The 20,077-nt window shown below is 48.2% G+C and overlaps 1 protein-coding gene across 1 annotated transcript in view; it reads right to left on the reverse strand.

The window, feature by feature from the left end:
• The window catches only part of LOC139259133 (diacylglycerol kinase beta), an 805,220-nt gene that overhangs the window by 318,870 nt on the left and 466,273 nt on the right, over window positions 1–20,077 (reverse strand). The window contains exons 17-19 of the mRNA XM_070874836.1: window positions 7,346–7,431; window positions 6,846–6,935; window positions 4,189–4,349 (exon numbers count right to left, since the gene is read on the reverse strand). Of these exons, the coding sequence (XP_070730937.1) occupies window positions 4,189–4,349; window positions 6,846–6,935; window positions 7,346–7,431 (337 nt within the window). The remainder of the gene's footprint in view (window positions 1–4,188; window positions 4,350–6,845; window positions 6,936–7,345; window positions 7,432–20,077) is intronic.

Genomic DNA, 20,077 nt, shown 5'->3' on the forward strand with positions numbered 1-20,077 from the left:
GGGACCCAGAAGAACCGAGGGTCCAGGAGCAGCATGGGCCAGCCCACACTGCGATATGTGTGCGCACTAGGTCCGTGCACCAGAGCAGGTTTCCAGTCGTCATGGTTAACCTTCGCCACTAGATAAAGGCCTAGCTCTGTCAAACCTGTGGTAACTGATGTGTAACAGTCACAACACACAAAAAAAATCCACGCACAGGCACCTTCCACCCCTTCGATTGGAGTTCAGGACTGGAATATCGGGTCCTTCATTGAAACATCTGTGAACTCACCGCTCGCCCCGAAGTAGGCTTTGCACAAAGATCTCGCGATCTCTGTGGCGAGAAGTTCAGCTTTTCTGACGTTCAGTTGAGATCAGTGTAGTATTGAATGTAATATCTCCAAGTTTGCAAATGACACTAAGCTGGATGGCGGTGTGAGCTGTTAGGAGGATGCTAAGAGGCTGCAGGGTGACTTGGACAGGTTAGGTGAGTGGGCAAATGCATGGCAGATGCAGTATTATGTGGATAAATGTGAGGTTATCCACTTTGGTGGCAAAAACAGGAAGACAGATTATCTGAATGGTGACAGATTAGGAAAAGTGGAGGTGCAACGAGACCGGGTGTCGTGGTACATCAGTCATTGAAGGTTGGCATGTAGGTACAGCAGGCGATGAAGGCAGCAAATGGTATGTTGGCCTTCATAGCTAGAGGATTTGAGTATAGGAGCAGGAAGGTCTTACTGCAGTTGTACAGAGCCTTGTTGAGGCCACACCTAGAATATTGTGTTCAGTTTTTGTTGTGTATCTGTAAAGCATGCACTCCCATGTTCCGCCACCAGGGAGTTCATCCCCTGAAGTCCCAAGGGATCCCAGCATCCCTTAGAAGCACTGTATATATGCCGGCCCCTAAGGCCTGTTCCTCACTCTGGAGTGTCTTATTAAAGACTGAGGTCACTGTTACTTTAACCTCCCTGTGTGCAGCCTCATCTGTGTTAGGAACAAAATAGTTTTGGTCTCCTAATCTGAGGAAAGATGTTCTTGCTATTGAGGGAGTACAGCGAAGGTTAACCAGAGTGATTCCCGGGATGGCAGGACTGACATATGAGGAGAGATTGGATCAACTGGGCTTGTATCCACTGGAGTTTAGAAGAATGAGACGGGATCTCATCAAAACATATAAAATTCTGATGGATTGGACAGGTTAGAGGCAGGAAGAATGTTCCCATTGCTGGGGAGTTCCAGAACCAGGGGTCACAGTCTAAGAATAAGAGGTAAGCCATTTAGGACCGAGATGAGAAGAAACTTCTTCACTCAGAGAGTGGTTAACCCGTGGAATTCTCTATTGCAGAAAGTTGTTGAGGCCAGTTCGTTAGATATATTCAAAAGGGAGTTAGATATGGCCCTTACAGCCAAAGGGATCAAGGGGTATGGAGAGAAAGCAGGAAAGGGGTACTGAGGTTGAATGATCAGCCATGATCTTAGTGAATGGCGGTGCAGGCTCGAAGGGCCGAATGGCCTACTCCTGCACCTATTTTCTATGTTTCTATGTTTCTAGGTGCCTGCAGAAATCCCAAACTTGCACTGTATTTCAAAGACGATATGAAGCGTACTTGCCGTCATACTGCAAAATCCAGACTATTATTATTCTAATTATTCTACTATAGTAAACTTGATACTGTACAAAAATAAAACCATTTATAATTGATGTTTTTCATGGCATCAGCATAGAGTAGCATTTGTTTTTGCAAACCCTACATTTATCTTCTTTAGAAAACAACTCGTCGAGGTTTGTGTTTCTATCAGACTTTTGACTTCACTTTGATTTCTGTTCTGTATTGATTAATGATGGATGAAGGGAGCCTTTTGAAGTCAGTCTCCAATATTTCTTTTTAATGCTCATTCCACTAATGATCTGCCAGTTTTAATGGCTAATGCTACATCCTTTTACTTGTCATTACAGTATTGGCACAAATTGTCAGGTTTTGTGTGGCGTTTTATCAGAACAATACAACCTTTACATTAACAATAATGAGATAATTCCTTTTTTTAATAAAAAGCACTCGATGTTCACAACCAAGAGGGAGTAAGAAAGAACTTGCATTTATGTAAGGACGTAGCTATTTGCACTAGAAAATACTCTGATTGGCTCTCCATGAGCACACAATCTGATTGCTGATTGATCCCCTTGGAGGATAAGCCACACCAAGATGTTTCTCTGGAATGTGTAATTGTAACCATCCAGCCCAAGTTCTGAGTGACTTTGCAAAGTGTAATTCGAGCCATTCTGACTTCAGACCCCTTGACCCCTCCCACCAGTCCAAGCTCCTGCCCACCAAGCCTAAGGACATGCCTCCCCCAGCTGAAGTTCCTTAACCACTCCCCTCCCCAAAGCACAAGTGCCTGACCCTATCCCAACCCAAATTCCTGACTTTAATTACTCCCCCCAGGCCCCGCCACAGATGGGGCATTGTGTGTGAGTCACAGATTGTTAAATGCTTTATTGGGTATGAAGTGGGTGGGTGTCGTGATTTCCGGATTTCATTTACTCCAATGACGTCCCTTGTTACACACGCACCGAGGTTTGAGAAATCGGGTGTGGGTGTAAAGGGGGTTGGAAAAACGTGATCTGTCTTCCCCATTTCCCCTCTCTCCCCCCCACCCCGTCTATCTCCCCCCAGTCTTTCTCTCTTCCTCGCGCCCCCAGCCTCTCCCTCTCTCCCCCCCCCCCCCGACTCTCTCTCTCTCTCCCCTCCATAGTCTCACTCGCACACCCACTCTCCTCACAGCCTCTCTCTCTCTCCCCCCACTCTCCCTCTCCCCCAAGTCTCTCTTTCTCTCCCTCTCCCTCCCTCTCCCTCCCCAGTCTCTCTCTCTCTCTCCCCAGTCTCTCTCCCTCTCCCTCCCCAGTCTCTCTCTCTCCCTCCCCAGTCTCTCTCTCTCCCTCCCCAGTCTCTCTCTCTCCCAGATTGGGTGACCGCTTTGCGGAACACCTCCGTTCAGTCCGTAAGCATGACCCCGAGCTTCTGGTTGCCTGTCACTTTAATTCCCCACTCCACTCCCACTCCGACATCTCCGCCCTCGACCTCCTACACTGTTCCAATGAAGCTCTATGCAAGCTCAAGGAACAGCACCTCATCTTTCGTTTGGGCACTTTACAGCCTTCAACATCGAGTTCAACACTCTGCCCATATTTTGCTCCCTTTCCTCCTTTTTTTAAACCTCTCTCCACCCCCGATCTTATGTATTTTTTCTCTCTCTGTTTCCCATGGCAGTTAATAATTATTCTGCCATTTATACCCTATCTAGACTCATCTTTTTCAAACTTCTGCCATCATCATCTCAAGTCGGCCCATCATCCCTTTTGTCTCTCAAATCTCTCCCGTCTTCCACCCTATCACAAACCTTCCCTTTTGTTCTTTCCTCCCCTCTTCCTTTCAGTGCTCTGACGAAGGGTCGTCGACCTGAAACGTTAACTCTGTTTCTCTCCACAGATGCTGCCTGACCCGCTAAGATTTCCAGCATTTTCTGTTTTTATTTCAGACACCTATCTGTTGGAGGTGACTTGGATTCATTGGAGTCTTAATCTAATGAGATGATCCTCTCTCAACTAGTGAAGGACTGAACTAGATTGGATTACTTGGAATCACTGGAGGAAAAGTTTCTGAAAGATAGTTTCCTTCAATGACATGATGTGCCTCATGGGATGCTAGACCCAAAAATGCTGAAGCTGCATGATGGGCAGAATGACACTGAAACTGCACTTCTACTTTTTAGCTGTTTTTCTGAACACTGCATAGCACAAACACTTTCAATACTTTTGTCAAGGTTTAATGGGAAAATATACAATGAGTGAGACAATAGTAACTCGGACTGCATTAAACCTAACTAAATCTAAACATCAATCCTACTTGCTACTTTTGTTTCAGCGGTAGTTTCTATCATCTTGGATTATAACTGAAGGCTACTGGTTACATGATCACTGTGACAGGAGAGAAGTAAAACTAAGGTGACACCTGTGTGGCATGATTATCTATGATAAAAATGTTTGTGACAGATATGATTTCCATCAAAAACAAATATTTTGTGCTCTCAGTGGGTACAAAAGGGCCATTAAAAAGTTAGATCACATGTGGAGATGTCATATGTAAACAGCAATTTCAATAGATTTATTCAGAAAATAAAAGGACAGCAGCATCCTTTGGTACTTACCACACCTATAGAGAAATAGTTGTTAACAATACTGTATGGTACTGGATCCCCCTTTTCGTCTTTGTTGTTTGGTATCACCTCTATACTCCATCTGTCCAGCATCACTTCTGTGCTGTTTTCTATGTCTTTGAGAACTTTCATTAAGTTTCCACCTTCATATCCTTTTCCAAACATAAAGAAACATAAGTTTAACCGACGCGACTGATGTTATTCAGATTGCTAAAGCAGAACATTGGACCGATTATGAATTAGAACAAAAGAAAGACTTGCATTAATACAGCACTTTTCACAACCTCAGGATATCCCAAAGTGTTTTACAGCTAATGATGTACTGTTTGAAGTGTAGTCATTGTTGTAATGTTAGGAAGTGCGGCTGCCATTTTTAACACAGCAAGGTCCCACAAACAGCAATGGACAAGACCAGTTAATCTGTTTTATGTGATATTGGTTGAGGGATAAACATTGGCCAGAATACCGGGAGAACTGCCCTGGTCTTCTTCAATTAGTGCAATGGGATCCAACTGAGGGGGCAGATGTGGCTTTGGTTTAAAATCTCGGAGTGACTACTTGTCCTAACTGTTGCTTCTGCGCATCCCTCCGCTCCCCCACCATGCCCGGAACCGGCCCTGAACACCACATTGCCTTCCCTGTGTAGACTGAGCCTCCGATCCTCCGATCCATCAGGCCGGCTCCGAGCAGCCCCGAAACCTCTGAACTAATCTCCGACTGTGTCGAGGGGCAGTGGGGAGATAAGTGGTGGGCGGCTGAGCTGGGGGGGGGGGGGGGAGCAGGGGGAGAAAAAGAGAGGAGAGAGAGAGGAGAGCTTGGGGGGAGGGGGGGGGGGGAAAGAGAAGAGGGAGAGAGAGAGACGGAGGGGAGTGCGCGGGGGCAAAGAGAGAGAGTGGGGGGGGGGGGGTGGGAAGAGAGAGAGGGAGAGCTGGGAGTGGGGGGTGAGGAGAGAGAGAGCGAGCAAGGGGGGGGTGGTGGGGAGTGAAAAAGGAGAGAGAGAGAGGGAGACAGACAGCCGGGGGGGGGGGGGGGGGGGGGGAAGGGGGGAGAGAGAGCCGGGAGGGGGGAGCGGGGGGAGACAGAGAGAGAGCCTGGGGGGGGAGGGGGAGAGGGGGGGCAGAGCGAGCGCCTGTGTGAGGGGGGGGGGGGGGAGAGAGAGCCTGGTGGGGGATGGGGGGCGCGGTGGACAGAGAGGGGTCTGGGGGGGTGGAGAGAGATCCTGGGGGCAGAGACAGAGAGCGACAGCTTGGTGGGGGGCGGGGGGAAGATGGCACCTCCAACAGTGCAGCAGTCTCTCAGTGCTGTACTGAAGAAGAAGAAAGAATGTGTTACCTGATCACATTCTCAAGTCGTACCAAACTACTTCACACCGAAAGAATTACCGTTAAATGTAGTCCCTGTTATTTTGTAGGTAAACCCAGCAACCAATCTGCAGAGCAAAATCCCATAAATTGCAATTGAGATGAATGACTTGTTAATCTGTTTTTGATGGTGCTGTTTGTGGGCAGAATGTTGGCCAAAATGCCACAAGAATTACTTGCTCTTTTTCAAATAATACCATGGGATCTTTGACCACCCAAACAAGCAGACAGGGCTTTGATTCAATTGGGTGGATTTTTGCCTTCACCTGTTGGTGGTATTCTGGCAGAGCAGATCCTTCGTCCTGTGTCGATCTCATCTGATTTTGAATTTAATTAAATTAAAATCTCGTGAATTCTATAAAGAATCGACGACCCTCTCCACTGGGTTTACACTCAGGCAGCGAAGATGTAAATCTATCGTGAAAGACAGCACTTTCATCAATGCAGTACACCCGTCAGTCCTGTGCTGAAATGCAAGTCTTGATGAGGTAAAATTACAATACCTCATTACAGTTGGCACTGATAAAATGATCCTCCCAAGATTTCACTCACACATTGCAGACTTGATACTAGCATAATGAATCTCAATGTAAGCCATGTGTTTTCAGGCACAGTGGTGCAAACTTGGCATAAAACTCAGCCCACTGAACTTTGGTTTTGTGCTGGTGTAAGACGGGCATAATCCCAGTGTGATGAGATTAATATTGGTATAATTACACCAAAGTCAGATGTAGCAAACAAGTGCTCCTAGTGTAATAAATGTTACTCTGGCGTGTGTGCTTCGATTGGGTGCGAGGCAGGCAGAGCAAGCCCACTGCACACCAAATGGAAGTGGTCAGAGACTTCTTTCACAGTTGGGCTTTATTTGAATTCCATTGGTTAGCGGTTCGTGCACTGCAAGCTGTTTGCCTATTAGACGGGATGGAAAAACTGGCAGCTCCACCACTGAGCCCAGCTGAGTGTTAAAGGAGGAGTGGGGGTTGGGAGGGGGGGGAAAAGAGAGCCACAGAAGTTGAGTCATGCACCCCCTGGCCTTGCAGCAATCATTCAAATGCAGAGTCTCAGGCTAATCTACAGCAGCAATGCACAATCTTTCATAAGGATATAATATTTGCTATGACCAGAGAGAAACAATACAGAAATTTTCATTAGTGAAGATTACCCTTGGAAAAAATGCATTAGTTTAAGTTTGGGAAACAAATATGCTGTACAATCAAAGCCAAGAGAGTCAGCCTCAATGATGGAACACTTCTTGGAGCTGCAGGAAATTGTAGGTACCATTCTTACCTCCTCCCCATCTCAGACATCTAGCCAGATCATTTCCAGTACCCAATGGTAATACAGCTACAGGTGGGTGTTTTATTAGGTTGATTTTATCTGAAATAATGACAACAGATATGCATGGTTCAGGTAAAAGGAAAGCTGGGAAAGCAGATACAAAAGAGATGGTTGTTCACCACAATGACAGATTATAAACCAGTCATCGCCAATTACAACACGTGTGTGAATCTTGAATATAGGTTTAGGCATTTGCAATGAAAATGTTTACTCATTCCTTTTATTAGAAGTATTACATATTTTGAGCTATACAATCTTTACAATCCACTGGGTATCAAAATATTTTCAATAAAACACAATTTGATACACAAGACAAAAATCAAAGGTTAAGCAAATGTAAAAGTATTATTTTTTGACAGTGGGAAGAGAAATTTGGGTTAAATATAATTTAGAAGATAATAAAATATAATTGTCTTTTACACTATAATTTTTCTGAATATTGCAAATACCGATACAATCCAGGATCCATCCTACAGTTCCATCTCCTCCACAGGCTAGGATTCGGAAATCAGGTATGTCACGAAAAAAATTTAATCTAAAAAAAAGAAAGGATATGCAAGTTATCACATATTTATAAACTTTAAACCTACTGAGCACTGAATGCTGCTAATAATCCATGACATGAAAATGACTTTGAATGAATAATGATGAATATTAATAAATGTCCAAATATTTTCCACAAATACCAACAACACAGAAGTAATCCAACAATTCGGAAGTGATGGCTTAGTTCAGTTTGGTTGAATCTCAGTCAATCCCACTATAGTCAACAAAATTTGTAGACTTTTTCTTTTGGTCATGTCTCTGTGAAGTCCCACAATAAGTTTTTCTATGTTAAAGGCTCTATGTTAAAGACCCTATTTAAAAAAGGAGGCAGACAAAAAGCAGGAAACTATAGACCAGTCGGCCTAACATCTGTGGTTGGGAAGATATTGGAGTCCATTATTAAAGCAGTAGCAGGACATTTGGAAAAGCAAAATTCGGTCAGGCAGTCAGCATGGATTTATGAAGGGAAGTCATGTTTGGCAAATTTGCTAGAATTCTTTGAGGATGTAACGAACAGGGTGGATAAGGGGATGTCGTATATTTGGATTTCCAGAAGGCATTTGACAAGGTGCCACGTAAAAATTATTGCACAAGATAAAAGTTCACAAGGTTGGGGGTAATATATTAGCATGGATAGAGGATTGGCTAATGAACAGAAAACAGAGAGTAGGGTTAAATGGTTCATTCCCTGGTTGGCAATCAGTAACCAGTGGGGTGCTGCAGGGATCAGTGCTGGGACTCCAACTATTTAAAATCTATATTAACGACTTGGAGGAAGGAACCGAGTGTAACGTAGCCAAGTTTGCTGACGATACAAAGATGGGAGGAAAAGCAATGTGTGAGGAGGATACAAAAATCTGCAAAAGGACATAGACAGGCGAAGTGAATGAGGAAAAATTTGGCAGATGGAATATAGGGCCCAAGTTTCCACATGATTTGCACCTGATTTTTTAGGAGCAACTGGTGGAGAACGGACTATCTTAGAAATCGCAATTCTCCACATTTTTTTTTCTGCAGTTCTAGTCAGGTAGAACAGTTCTACTTTGGAACAGAATTTTTTCTTCAAAAGGGGGCGTGTCTGGCCACTGACGCCTGATTTCAAAGTTTCCACAGTGAAAAGGTACTCCAAACTAACTTAGAATGGAGCAAGTGAAGATTTTTGTAGAACTGAAAAAACCTGTTCTACACATTAAAAAATCAGGTGCAGGTTACAAATTAGGCGTCCAGAACGAGGTGGGGGGGGGAGGGGGGTGAAGGGAAGTCATTAAATTCTATAATAAATCCTTACTTACACTTATACAAATATTATACAAATAAATCCAACCTGAATAAAAATTTATAAGCAAAGAAAAGATTAAATAAACCATCTTCCTACCTGTGTGAAAGTGCTTCAGGCAGGCCTTTTGGGACCAAAGGCTGAACGGGCTGGCCCGAGACTTCGGGCAGGGCCCGTCCCCAGCACCAGATTTACAGGTAGGTGGCGTTGGTTCGGTTCGGGTCGGGGGGAGAGAGAGGGAGGGAGAGAGAGGGAGGGAGAGGGGGAGTGGGAGGGGGAGGTCAGGTCGGAGGGAGGGGGAGGTCAGGTCGGGGAGGGGGAGGTCAGGTCGGATCCAGTCCGGGGACGGGGGCGGGAGTCGGGTCGGGTCCAGTCGGGGGGGGGGGGGGGGGGGGGGAAAAAAGAGAGCGGGAGCAGGAATCGGGTCGGGTCCAGTGGGGGGGGGGAGCAGGAGTCGGGTCGGGTCGAGCCGGGGGGGGGGAGGGGGAGAGCGGGCCGGGTCGGGTCCAGTCGGGGGGGGGGCGGAGCGGGAGCGGGAGTCGGGTCCGGGGGGCGGGGGGGAGAGCGGGAGCGGGAATCGGGTCGGGTCCAGTCCGGAGGGGGGGGGGGAGCGGGTGTCAGGTCCGGTCCGGTCCGGTCCGGAGGCAGGGGGGGAGCGGGTGTCGGGTCTGGTCGGGGGGCAGGGGAAGCAGGAGCTGGCCGTGGGAGGAGCCTTTTTCACGCAGCCCCAGTGAGGCCATTCGGCCAGGGCTAGGAGCTGCGTGCTTCGGGCCCCTCCCACACAGTTTCGGGTGCCTGGAGTTACTGCACTTGCGTGCCCACTGTAGCGCGCATGTGCAGAGGTCCCGGCACTGTTTTCAGCGCAGGGACCTGGCTCCGCCCCCCCACAGCTCGTGCTGCGCTGCGCCGAGGGCCAGAGGACCTGCAGGGAGGTGGAGAATATGGAGGATTTTTTTAGGCGCACTTTGTGGCGCGAAAAACGGGCGTCCAGGTCGGGACTGCGCCGTTCTAGGCGCGTGTGGAAACTTGGGCCCATAATGTTGGAAAGTGTGAGGTCATGCACTGACAGAAAAAAAATCAAAGACCAAGTTATTATTTAAATGGAGAAAGACTGCAAAGTGCTGCAATACAGCGGGACCTGGGGATACTTGTGCATGAAACACAAAAGGATATTATGCAGGTACAGCAAGTGATCAGGAAGGCCAATGGAATCTTGGCCTTTATTGCAAAGGGGATGGAGTATAAAAGCAGGGAAGTCTTGCTGCAGTTGTACAGGGTATTGGTGAGGCCACACCTGGAATACTGCATGCAGTTTTGGTTTCCATCTTTATGAAAGGATATACTTGCTTTGGAGGCAGTTCAGAGAAGGTTCACTAGGTTGATTCCGGAGATGAGGGGGTTGACTTATGAGGAAAGGTTGATTAGGTTGGGCCTCTACTCACTGGAATTGAGAAGAATGAGAGGTGATCTTATCGAAACGTATAAGATTATGAGGGAACTTGAGGGGGTGGTTGCAGAGAGGATGTTTCCACTGATAGGGGAGACTAGAACTAGGGGGCATAATCTTAGAATAAGGGGCTGCACATTTAAAACTGAGATGAGGAGAAATTTCTTCTCTCAGAGGGTTGTGGATCTGTGGAATTCATTGCCTCAGAGAGCTGTGGAAGCTGGGACATTGAATAAATTGAAGACAGAAATAGACAGTTTCTTAAATGATAAGGGAATAAGGGGTTATGGGGAGCGGGCGGGGAAGTGGACCTGAGTCCATGATCAGATCAGCCATGATCGTATTAAATGGCAGAGCAGGCTCGAGGGGCCTTATGGCCTACTCCTGCTCTTATTTCATATGTTCTTATATAAATGCAAGTTGTTGCAACAAAAGTGACTGCAGTGATCAGATTTTATGGAGCTCAAATGTTTTCTATAAAAAACAGTCTTATAAAATGAGAGCCGAGATTCGGTGGAAAGATATGACATTTGAATAGCAATTTAAAAAATCTCTTTTCTCTCTGCAGGGTCCAGGCAAAGTCTTGTGAATTTTTGATGTTCAAAGGCTCTTTTTAACATATTCTGTGAAGGCCTACGTATCTTTTTTCCCTTTTATCTTGGTCCTTGCAAGCTGTGTTATGAAAAAATAACCAGAAGAGCTTCAAATAAGTACAGCTGAAGATGCATTGTGTCTTGAGGTTTGGTTAAAAGATGTTCTGCAGATGATTAAAATATTCATACCAGTCATGCAATCATAGTCATTAGTACACAGTACTTTACTGTAATATTTCTATAACCAATATATAGTGCTTTGCTAATATGTGACCTCAATATTTTATATCTGCATTGAAGATCTTCAGTATTCTTCTGCAGTCATGAGTAGACTTTAGTTAGAATCTTAATAAAATGCCAGTGTTAGTTTGATATTTACACACGACTGCATTAACCCCTACACTGTTGATCTCACTACAATTGCCATGTATGCAAACTCTTTGTATTCACTATGTAACTATGTACGATGTAACACCTGAGGGCGCTGCTGTTGGAGGCCCCAAGGGTTACCTGCCCAGGTATGCAGGGGCATATAAAAGGCAGTCAACCATGCTGCCCCTCACTTTACATTCGCATTAAATGGACTGAAGTCACACAGTTCTTACTCACAATGCAAGGCCTCATGGAGTTATTCGGTAGTAATTGCCGACATAACAATTGGCGACGAGTTACAGATCAGAAACTTTTACGCAGTCATGGCTGCGTTGGTGTTTTAGAAAAGTATGCAGAGGGTGAAGATTGGGAAGCCTTTATCGAACGGCTTGGCCAGCACCTTGTGGCCAACGACCTGGACAGCGAGGCACTGGAGGGAAAACGCAGGGCGATTCTTTTGACCAGCTGCGGGTCCACGGTCTACGGCCTCAACTGGGGTCTGCTTGCACCAGTGAAACCAACGGAGAAGTCATACGCAGAGCTGCACATGCTGATTCGGGAACTCCTCAAACCAACAGAGAGCATCTTAATGGCCAGGTATCGCTTCTACACACGCCGCCGCCCGGAGGGCCAGGATGCAGCGAAGTATGTCGGCGATTTAAGACGGCCCGCGGAACCGTGTGAATTCGCGGGATTTTTGAACGATGCGTTGCGAGACGTTTTTGTCATGAGGCCACGAGGATCTCTTTCGCAAGCTACTGGCTGCCGAAACCGCTGACCTGAAGAAGGCCATCACCATAAGCCAGGCATTCATGTCCTCGAGTCGCGATATCATACAAATGACTTCCGACCAGAATCGGAGCTCACTGGCAATACTGTACATAAAACAGCACCGATTGCAGGCAGAACTGTTGCACTAATAAGAACTGTACAAAGCAGAGCCTACATGCCTGCTGCTGCTAGGCCGCCAAGGGGTATAAATGCAAAATCATTAACACAATGCTGGCGTTGCGGGGGTAATCATCATCATCATAGGCAGTCCCTTGGAATCGAGGAAGACTTGCTTCCACTCCCAAAGTGAGTTCTCTGATGGCTGAACAGTCCAATACGAGAGCCACAGACCCTGTTACAGGTGGGACAGACATTCGTCAAGGGAAGGGTTCGGTGGAGCTGGTTTGCCGCGCGTTCCTTCTGCTGCCTGCGCTTGACCTATTCATGCTCTTTGCGTTGAGATTCGAAAAGCTCAACACCCTCCCGGATGCACTTTCTCCACCTCGGGCGGTCTTTGGCCAGGGTCTCCCAGGTGTCAGTGGTGATGTCGCACTTTACCAGGGAGGCTTTGAGGGTGTCCTTATAACGTTTCCGCTGCCCATCTTTGGCTCGTTTACCATGAAGGAGCGCCGCATAAAGCATTTGCTTAGCGAGTCTCATATCTGGCATGTGAACTATGTGGCCTGCCAGCGAAGCTGATTGAGTGTGGTCAGTACTGGGGATGTCAGCCTGGACAAGGACACTGATGTTGATGTGCCTGTCTTTCCAGGCGATTTGCAGGATTTTGCAGAGACATCATTGGTGATATATCTCCAGCGACTTGAGGTGCCTTCTATACATCATCCATGCCTCAGATCCATACAGGAGGGCGGGTATTACTATAGCCCTGTAGACCATGAGCTTGGTGGTAGATTTGAGGGCCTGGTCTTCAAAAACACTTTTCCTCAGATGGCCGAAAGCTGCACTGGCGCACTGGAGGCGATGTTGAATCTCCGCATCAATGTCTGCCTTTGTTGATAAGAGGCTCCCGAGATAAGGGAAATGGTCTACGTTGTCCAGGGCCGCGCCGTGGATCTTGATGATTGGAGGGCAGTGCTGTATGGCGGGGACAGGCTGGTGGAGGACCTTTGTCTTATGGTTAAGTGTAAGGTCCATGCTTTCATATGCCTCAGTGAATACACTGACTATATCCTGGAGTTCAGCCTCAGAATGTGCACAGACGCAGGCATCGTCTGCATACTGCAGCTCAATGACAGAGGTTGGAGTGATCTTGGACCTGGCCTGGCGGCGGCGTAGGTTAAACAGCTTCCCACGAGTTCTGTAGTTTAGTTCCACTCCAGCAGGGAGCTTGTTGATTGTGAGGTGGAGCTTGGCGGCGAGGAAGATTGAGAAGAAGGTTCGAGCGATGACACAGCCCTGTTTGACACCGGTCCGGACGTGAATTGGGTCTGTAATGGATCTGTTGGTAAGGATCATGGTCTGCATGTCATCGTGGAGCAGGTGAAGGATGTTGACAAACTTTTGGGGGCATCTGAAAGGAGGACGACGTTCCATAGATCCTCACGGTTGACACTGACAAAGGCCTTTGTAAGATCGAAAAAGGCCATGTATAAGGGCCTTTTTCCTACAGCTGTTGCGCTGCAAAGATCATGTCTGTTGTGCCCCAGAGTGTCATGTATTCAACCAGCATTGTAACCCATGTATAAACTGACCCAAGTTGTACACCATGAGAACATTGACCACTAGGTGGTAAACTTGTGGGAGACACTCCTAACCTCGACCTTCATATAAAAGGGGAAGCTCCACCCACTTCCTGCACTTGAGTGCTAAGGAATAAAGGACAGGTCACAGACTGACCTTCTCTCAAGCATGGGCCTCGTGTGCATTTATACCGTACAGTAAAGACGTATCAATGGCGACGAGGATGGGATTTAAACCACGCGAGCATGGCTACTAGCAGAACAGACGCGAGGTACTGTGTTAAGGAATGGTTGGGACAGAGATTCAACATTGTTAAAGCAGCACACAGTTCTCCAGGCAGACAAGGGCAGTCGGGCATGCCCCAACATGTAGTCGAACCCAGAGGGGGAGTTCGACAGAGACAATGGCAAGCTGAACGACAATTCACGCCATTGCAAGGGACAATGCGGCCAGTAATGGGGCCATCAACACCTGTTAATGGCGCACTCAAGGGCAATAACAGGGGCAGTCAGGGATGATCAACTGGCAAGGGACCTTTTGTTTCAAACCGCAGCTCATGCTGGAGGCGTGGAGGCATACATTCAGCCGGAGTTTGCAGAGGTGAGCAAAATACCTGCAGAAATTGCAGAAATGAACGCTGCAGGAAGTGGGTGGAGCTTCCTCTTTTATATCTGAAGGTCTAGGTTAGGAGTGTCTCCCACAAGTTCACCACCTAGTGGTCAGTGGTCTCACGGTGTACAAGTTAGGTCAGTTTATACATGGGTTACAATGCTGGTTGAATACATTACATCACCTCCCCCCACAAAGTCTTTGTGCCGGTGCTCAAGGCGGATGGGTCGATCAGGATATGTGGCGATTACAAGGCCACCATCAATCGGGTGTCACTCCAAGACCAATACCCGCTACCGAGAGTGGAGGATCTCTTTGCGACGCTATCCGGTGGCAAACGTTTTTCAAAATTGGATCTGACCTCAGCTTACATGACCCAGGAGCTGGCGAGTGAGTCGAAGAAGCTGACCACCATCACGACACACAAGGGGTTGTTCGAGTACAACAGATGTCCGTTCGGGATTCGCTCGGCCGCCGCGATCTTCCAACGAAATATGGAAAGCCTCCTCAAGTCGATTGCAGGGACGGTGGTTTTTCAGGACGACATCCTCATCACGGGTTACGATACTGAAGAACACCTCCACAACCTGGAGGCGGTGCTACGCAGACTGGATCAGATAGGGCTGCGACTGAAAAAGGCGAAGTGCGTCTTCCTAGCTCCAGAGTTAGAATTCCTGGGGATGAGGGTAGCATCAGACGGGATCAGTCCTACTGCGTCCAAGACGGAAGCGATCCAGAGAGCACCCAGACCCCGTAACACGACGGAGCTGCGTTCATTCCTGGGGCTCCTGAACTATTTTGGTAACTTTCTTCCCAAATTGAGCACCCTGCTAGAGCCGCTACACGTGCTCCTACGCAAAGGTCGCAAATGGGTCTGTGGGGCAGCCAGGAAAGGGCTTTTAATAGAGCACGCAATTTGTTATGTTCCAACAATCTGTTAACGCTATATGACCCATGTAAGAAACTTGTGTTAACGTGCGATGCGTCGTCCTATGGTGTCGGGTGTATGTTGCAGCATGTCAATGCCAAGGGTCAGTTACAGCCGGTAGCTTATGCCTCCAGAAGTCTGTCCCAGGCAGAAAGGGTCTACGGGATGGTAGAAAAGGAGGCGCTCGCATGTGTATATGTGGTAAAGAAAATGCACCAGTACCTGTTTGGCAGGAAATTTGAGCTGGAGACAGATCACAAACCCCCAACGTCCCTTTTGGCCGACAACAAGGCCATAAATGCAAATGCATCGGTCTGCATACAGAGGTGGGCACTCACGTTAGCCGCCTATGACTACACAATTCGGCACAGACCGGGCACCGAAAACTGCGCCGATACACTCAGCAGGCTCCCACTAGCCACCACTGAGGGGACTACCGAGCATGCTGCTGAGATGGTCATGGCTGTTGAAGCTTTCGGAAGCGAAGGCTCACCCGTGACAGCCCGTCAGATTAAAGTCTGGACAAATAGAGACCCGCTATTGTCTCTAGTCAAGAAATGTGTCCTGAATGGGAACTGGGCAGCCACGTACAGGGCATGCCCTGAGAAATTTAAACCATTTCACAGGCGCAAGGATGAACTCTCGATTCAGGCCGATTGCCTACTGTGGGGAAACCGCGTAGTCATGCCCCAGATGGGCAGAGAGGTGTTCATCAGAGAACTCCACAATGGGCACCCGGGCATTGTCACGATGAAGGCAATTGCCAGGTCACACGTTTGGTGGCCAGGGATAGACGCAGATCTGGAACTTTGTGTTTGCAGGTGCAACACGTGTGCCCAGCTGCCCCAGGAAGCCCCCCTTAGCCCCTGGCCCGCCAAGCCTTGGTCACGCATCCATGTGGACTACGCAGGTCCTTTCATGGGGAAAATGTTTTTGGTTGTAGCAGACGCCTACTCCAAATGGATCGAGTGTGACATTTTAAATTCAAGCACATCCTCTGCCACGGTAGAAAGTCTACGGGCAATGTTCGCCGCCCACAGTCTACCGGACATCTTGGTCAGCGACAATGGCCCATGCTTCACAAGCACTGAATTCCAGGACTTCATGGCAGGCAATGGAATTAACCATGTTAGAAAGGGACCGTTCAATCGGCCTCAAACGGCCAGGCAGAACGAGCAGTGCAGATAATCAAACAGGGGATGCTCAGAATCCAAGTGGGTTCCCTACAAACCCGCTTATCACGCCTCCTGTTGGCCTTTTGATCTCGACCACACTCGCTCACAGGGGTTCCACCCGCAGAGCTGCTAATGAAAAGGACGCTCAAAACCCGGTTATCCCTTATACACCCCACCATGAAAGAAATTGTCGAGTGCAGGCGCCAGTCACAATATGACTACCATGACAGGAATGCGAGGGCGCGATGTATTGATGTAAATGATCCTGTTTTTGTCCTCAACTACACTGCAGGGCCCAAATGGCTCACAGGCACTGTGGTTGCCAAAGAGGGAAATAGGATTCTGGTAGTTAAACTTCCCAATGGACAAATCTGCCGCAAACATGTGGATCAAACAAAAAGGAGGTTCAGCAACCCCATAGAAGAAGCAGAGGAAGAACACGATGTAGAGTTCACTCCACCACAGGTGACCGAACACAGGAACCAAAGGGAGCAGAGCCCAGTCACTGTGGGCAGACCGGACAGGCCTGAGGCACCGCAAACAGCAGACACTCAGGCCAGCGCCCAACAACCGGAGCCCCAACTCAGGCGCTCTACAAGGGAGCGTAAACCACCAGAGCGACTCAACCTGTGATCCCAATAAGACTTTGGGGGGGGGGGGAGGTGATGTCATGTATTCAACCAGCATTGTTACCCATGTATCAACTGACCTAAGTTGTACACCGTGAGAACACTGACCACTAGGTGGTGAACTTGTGGGAGACACTCCTAATCTAGACCTTCAGATATAAAAGGGGAAGCTCCACCCACTTCCTGCACTTGAGTGCTAAGGAATAAAGGACAGGTCGCAGACTGACCTTCTCTCAAGCATAGGCCTCGTGTGCATTTATACTGTGTAGTAAGGATGTATCACAGAGGGGACGAAATCCGCATTGTGATTCGGGGAGGAGCTCCTCGGCCACAGGAAGACGACGATTGAGGAGAACTCTAGCGACAACTTTCCCAGTGGCTGATAACAGGGAGATTCCCCTGTAGTTGTCGCAGTCGGACTTGTCCCCTTTTTAAAAAATGGTCACAATCACTGCATCTCTGAGATCTCCCGGCATGCTCTCCTCCCTCCAGATGAGAGAGATGAGGTCATGTGTCCGTGCCAACAGCGCCTCTCCGGCATACTTTAGCGCCTCAGCAGGGATTCCATCCGCACCCGTAGCCTTGTTATTCTTGAGCTGTTTTATGGCTTTGCCTACCTCGTGCAACGTTGGAGTTTCACTGAGTTGGTGACGGGTCGCATGCTGCGGGATGAAGTCAAGAGCACTCGAGTCAAAGGCAGAGTCTCGATTGAGGAGATCTTCAAAGTGCTCCTTCTATCGGGCCCTGACAGCCTCGGTGTCCTTGATGAGCATTTCCCCGTTCTTGGCCAGCAGTGGGGTGGGCATTGGGAGTTTGGACCATAGGTGGCCGTGACTGCAGTGAAGAATTCTCACATATCGTGGCTGACGGCCAGTTGTTGATCATCAATATCGATTTTAAGACTGTGTGCAAAAGATGCAGAACAAGGGGCCACCTCCAGCGAACGTGCAAACATACTGCGACTCACCACATGGCAGTGGAGTAGGTAGAAGAGTCCCGATCCAGCGTGGATCACAAAGGACAAGCTAGAGAGGTAACTCAGCCCGAGGGAGCACACCTTCTCCACAAAAAGTCCTCCCATGATGATAAAAGTCAAATTAAATGGCGTTCCTGTATCCATGGAGCTGGACGCAGGGGTGAGTCAGTCAATTGTGAGCCAGAAGGCATTTGAAAGACTATGGGGCAACAACAAAGCACAAAGACCCAAGCTGAGCCTGATTCAGATAAAGCTGCGCACTTACACCAAGGAACTGATACCAGTTATTGGCAGTGCGAATGTAAAAGTATCCTATGATGGAGAGGCACACGAGCTGCCACTGTGGATTGTACCAGGCGATGGGCCAACGCTGCTTGGCAGAAGCTGGATGGGGAAGATTTGGTGGAACTGGGAAGATGTCAAAGTATTATTGTCAATGGACAATGCTTCCTGTGCTCAAGTGCTGAGCAAGTTCCCATCTTTATTTGAACCAGGTATCAGCAACTTCACAGGCGCCAATGTACAGATCCACTTGGTCCCTGAGTCACGGCCCATTCATCACAAGGCTCAAGAGGTCCCTGACATGATGAGGGAAAAAGTGGAGATCGAATTGGACAGACTTCAATACGAGGGATCATATCGCCAGTCGAGTTCAACGAGTGGGCCAGCCAGATTGTTCCAGTACTAATGAGCGATGGCACGGTCAGAATCTGCGGCGACTACAAAGTAATGATCAACCGAGTCTCGTTACAGGAGCAGTACCCAAAGCCAATTACCTTTTTGCGACATTAGCAGGGGGAAAGGCATTCATCAAGCTGGATCTAACCTCTGCTTACATGACCCAGGAGCTGGTTGAGTCGTCGAAAAAATTAACATGCATTAACACGCACAAAGGACTGTTCGTGTACCACAGGTGCCCGTTCAGGATTCGTTCGGGCTGCAGCCATATTCCAAAGAAAAACGGGGAGCCGGTTGAAATCGGTTCCACGCACCGTCGTATTTCAGGATGACATCCTCATCACTGGCCGCGACACCTCCGAATACCTGCACAACCCGGAAGAAGTTTTAAGTCGACTAAACAGAGTTGAACTCCGGTTCAAACGATCCAAATGTGTCTTCCTGGCGCCAGAGGTAGAATTCCTGGGGAGGAAGATTGCGGCAGACGGCATCAGGCCCACGGACTCGAAGACAGAAGCCATCAAGAATGCACCCACACCACGAAATGTAATAGAGCTGCGCGCGTTCCTGGGACTCCTCAACTATTTCGGTAACTTTCTTCCAGGCTTGAACACCTTGCTGGAACCATTGCACAAGCTGTTTCGCAAGGGAGACGACTGGGTTTGGGGTAAAAATCAAGATGCCGCCTTTGAGAAGGCCAGAAACCTGCTGTGTTCGAATAAGTTGCTGGTATTATATGACCCATGTAAACGTCTAGTTTTAGCATGTGATGCGTCGATGTACGGTGTTGGGTGTGTTTTGCAGCAAGCCAATGCAGTGGGAAAGCTCCAACCGGTTGCATATGCGTCCAGAAGCCTATCAAAGGCCGGAAGAGGCTACAGTATGGTCGAAAAGGAGGCGCCAGCCTGTGTTTACGGTGTAAAAAAGATGCACCAATATTCGTTCGGACTCAGGTTTGAGTTAGAGACGGATCACAAGCCCCTAATCTCACTGTTTCCGGAAAGCAAAGGCATAAACACCAATGATTCGTCTCGAATCCAAAGATGGGCACTAACATTATCTGCCTATGACTATGTGATCCGCCACAGGCCAGGCACTGAAAACTGAGCCGATGCACTCAGCCGACTACCATTGCCCACCACCGGGGTGGAAACGGCGCAGCCCGCAGACCTGCTACTGACCATGGATATCTTTGATAGCCGAACGGTCACCCGTAACGGCATGCCAAATTAAGACCTGGACCAGCCAGGATCCTCTGCTATCCCTTGTAAAAAGTTGCGTCATAATGGGAGCTGGTCAGCGGTCCCTGGAGACATGCAAGATGAGATCAAGCCGTTTCACCATCGTAAAGACGAAATGTCGATCCATTCTGATTGCCTCTTATGGGGCAACCACGTTATCTTGCCAAAGAAAGGCAGGGAAACCTTGATATGTGACCTACACAGCACCCACCCAGGCATAGTCATGATGAAGGCTATCA

The sequence above is a fragment of the Pristiophorus japonicus genome, chromosome 3 (genome assembly GCF_044704955.1).
Source record: "Pristiophorus japonicus isolate sPriJap1 chromosome 3, sPriJap1.hap1, whole genome shotgun sequence".
Taxonomy (NCBI): domain Eukaryota; kingdom Metazoa; phylum Chordata; class Chondrichthyes; family Pristiophoridae; genus Pristiophorus; species Pristiophorus japonicus.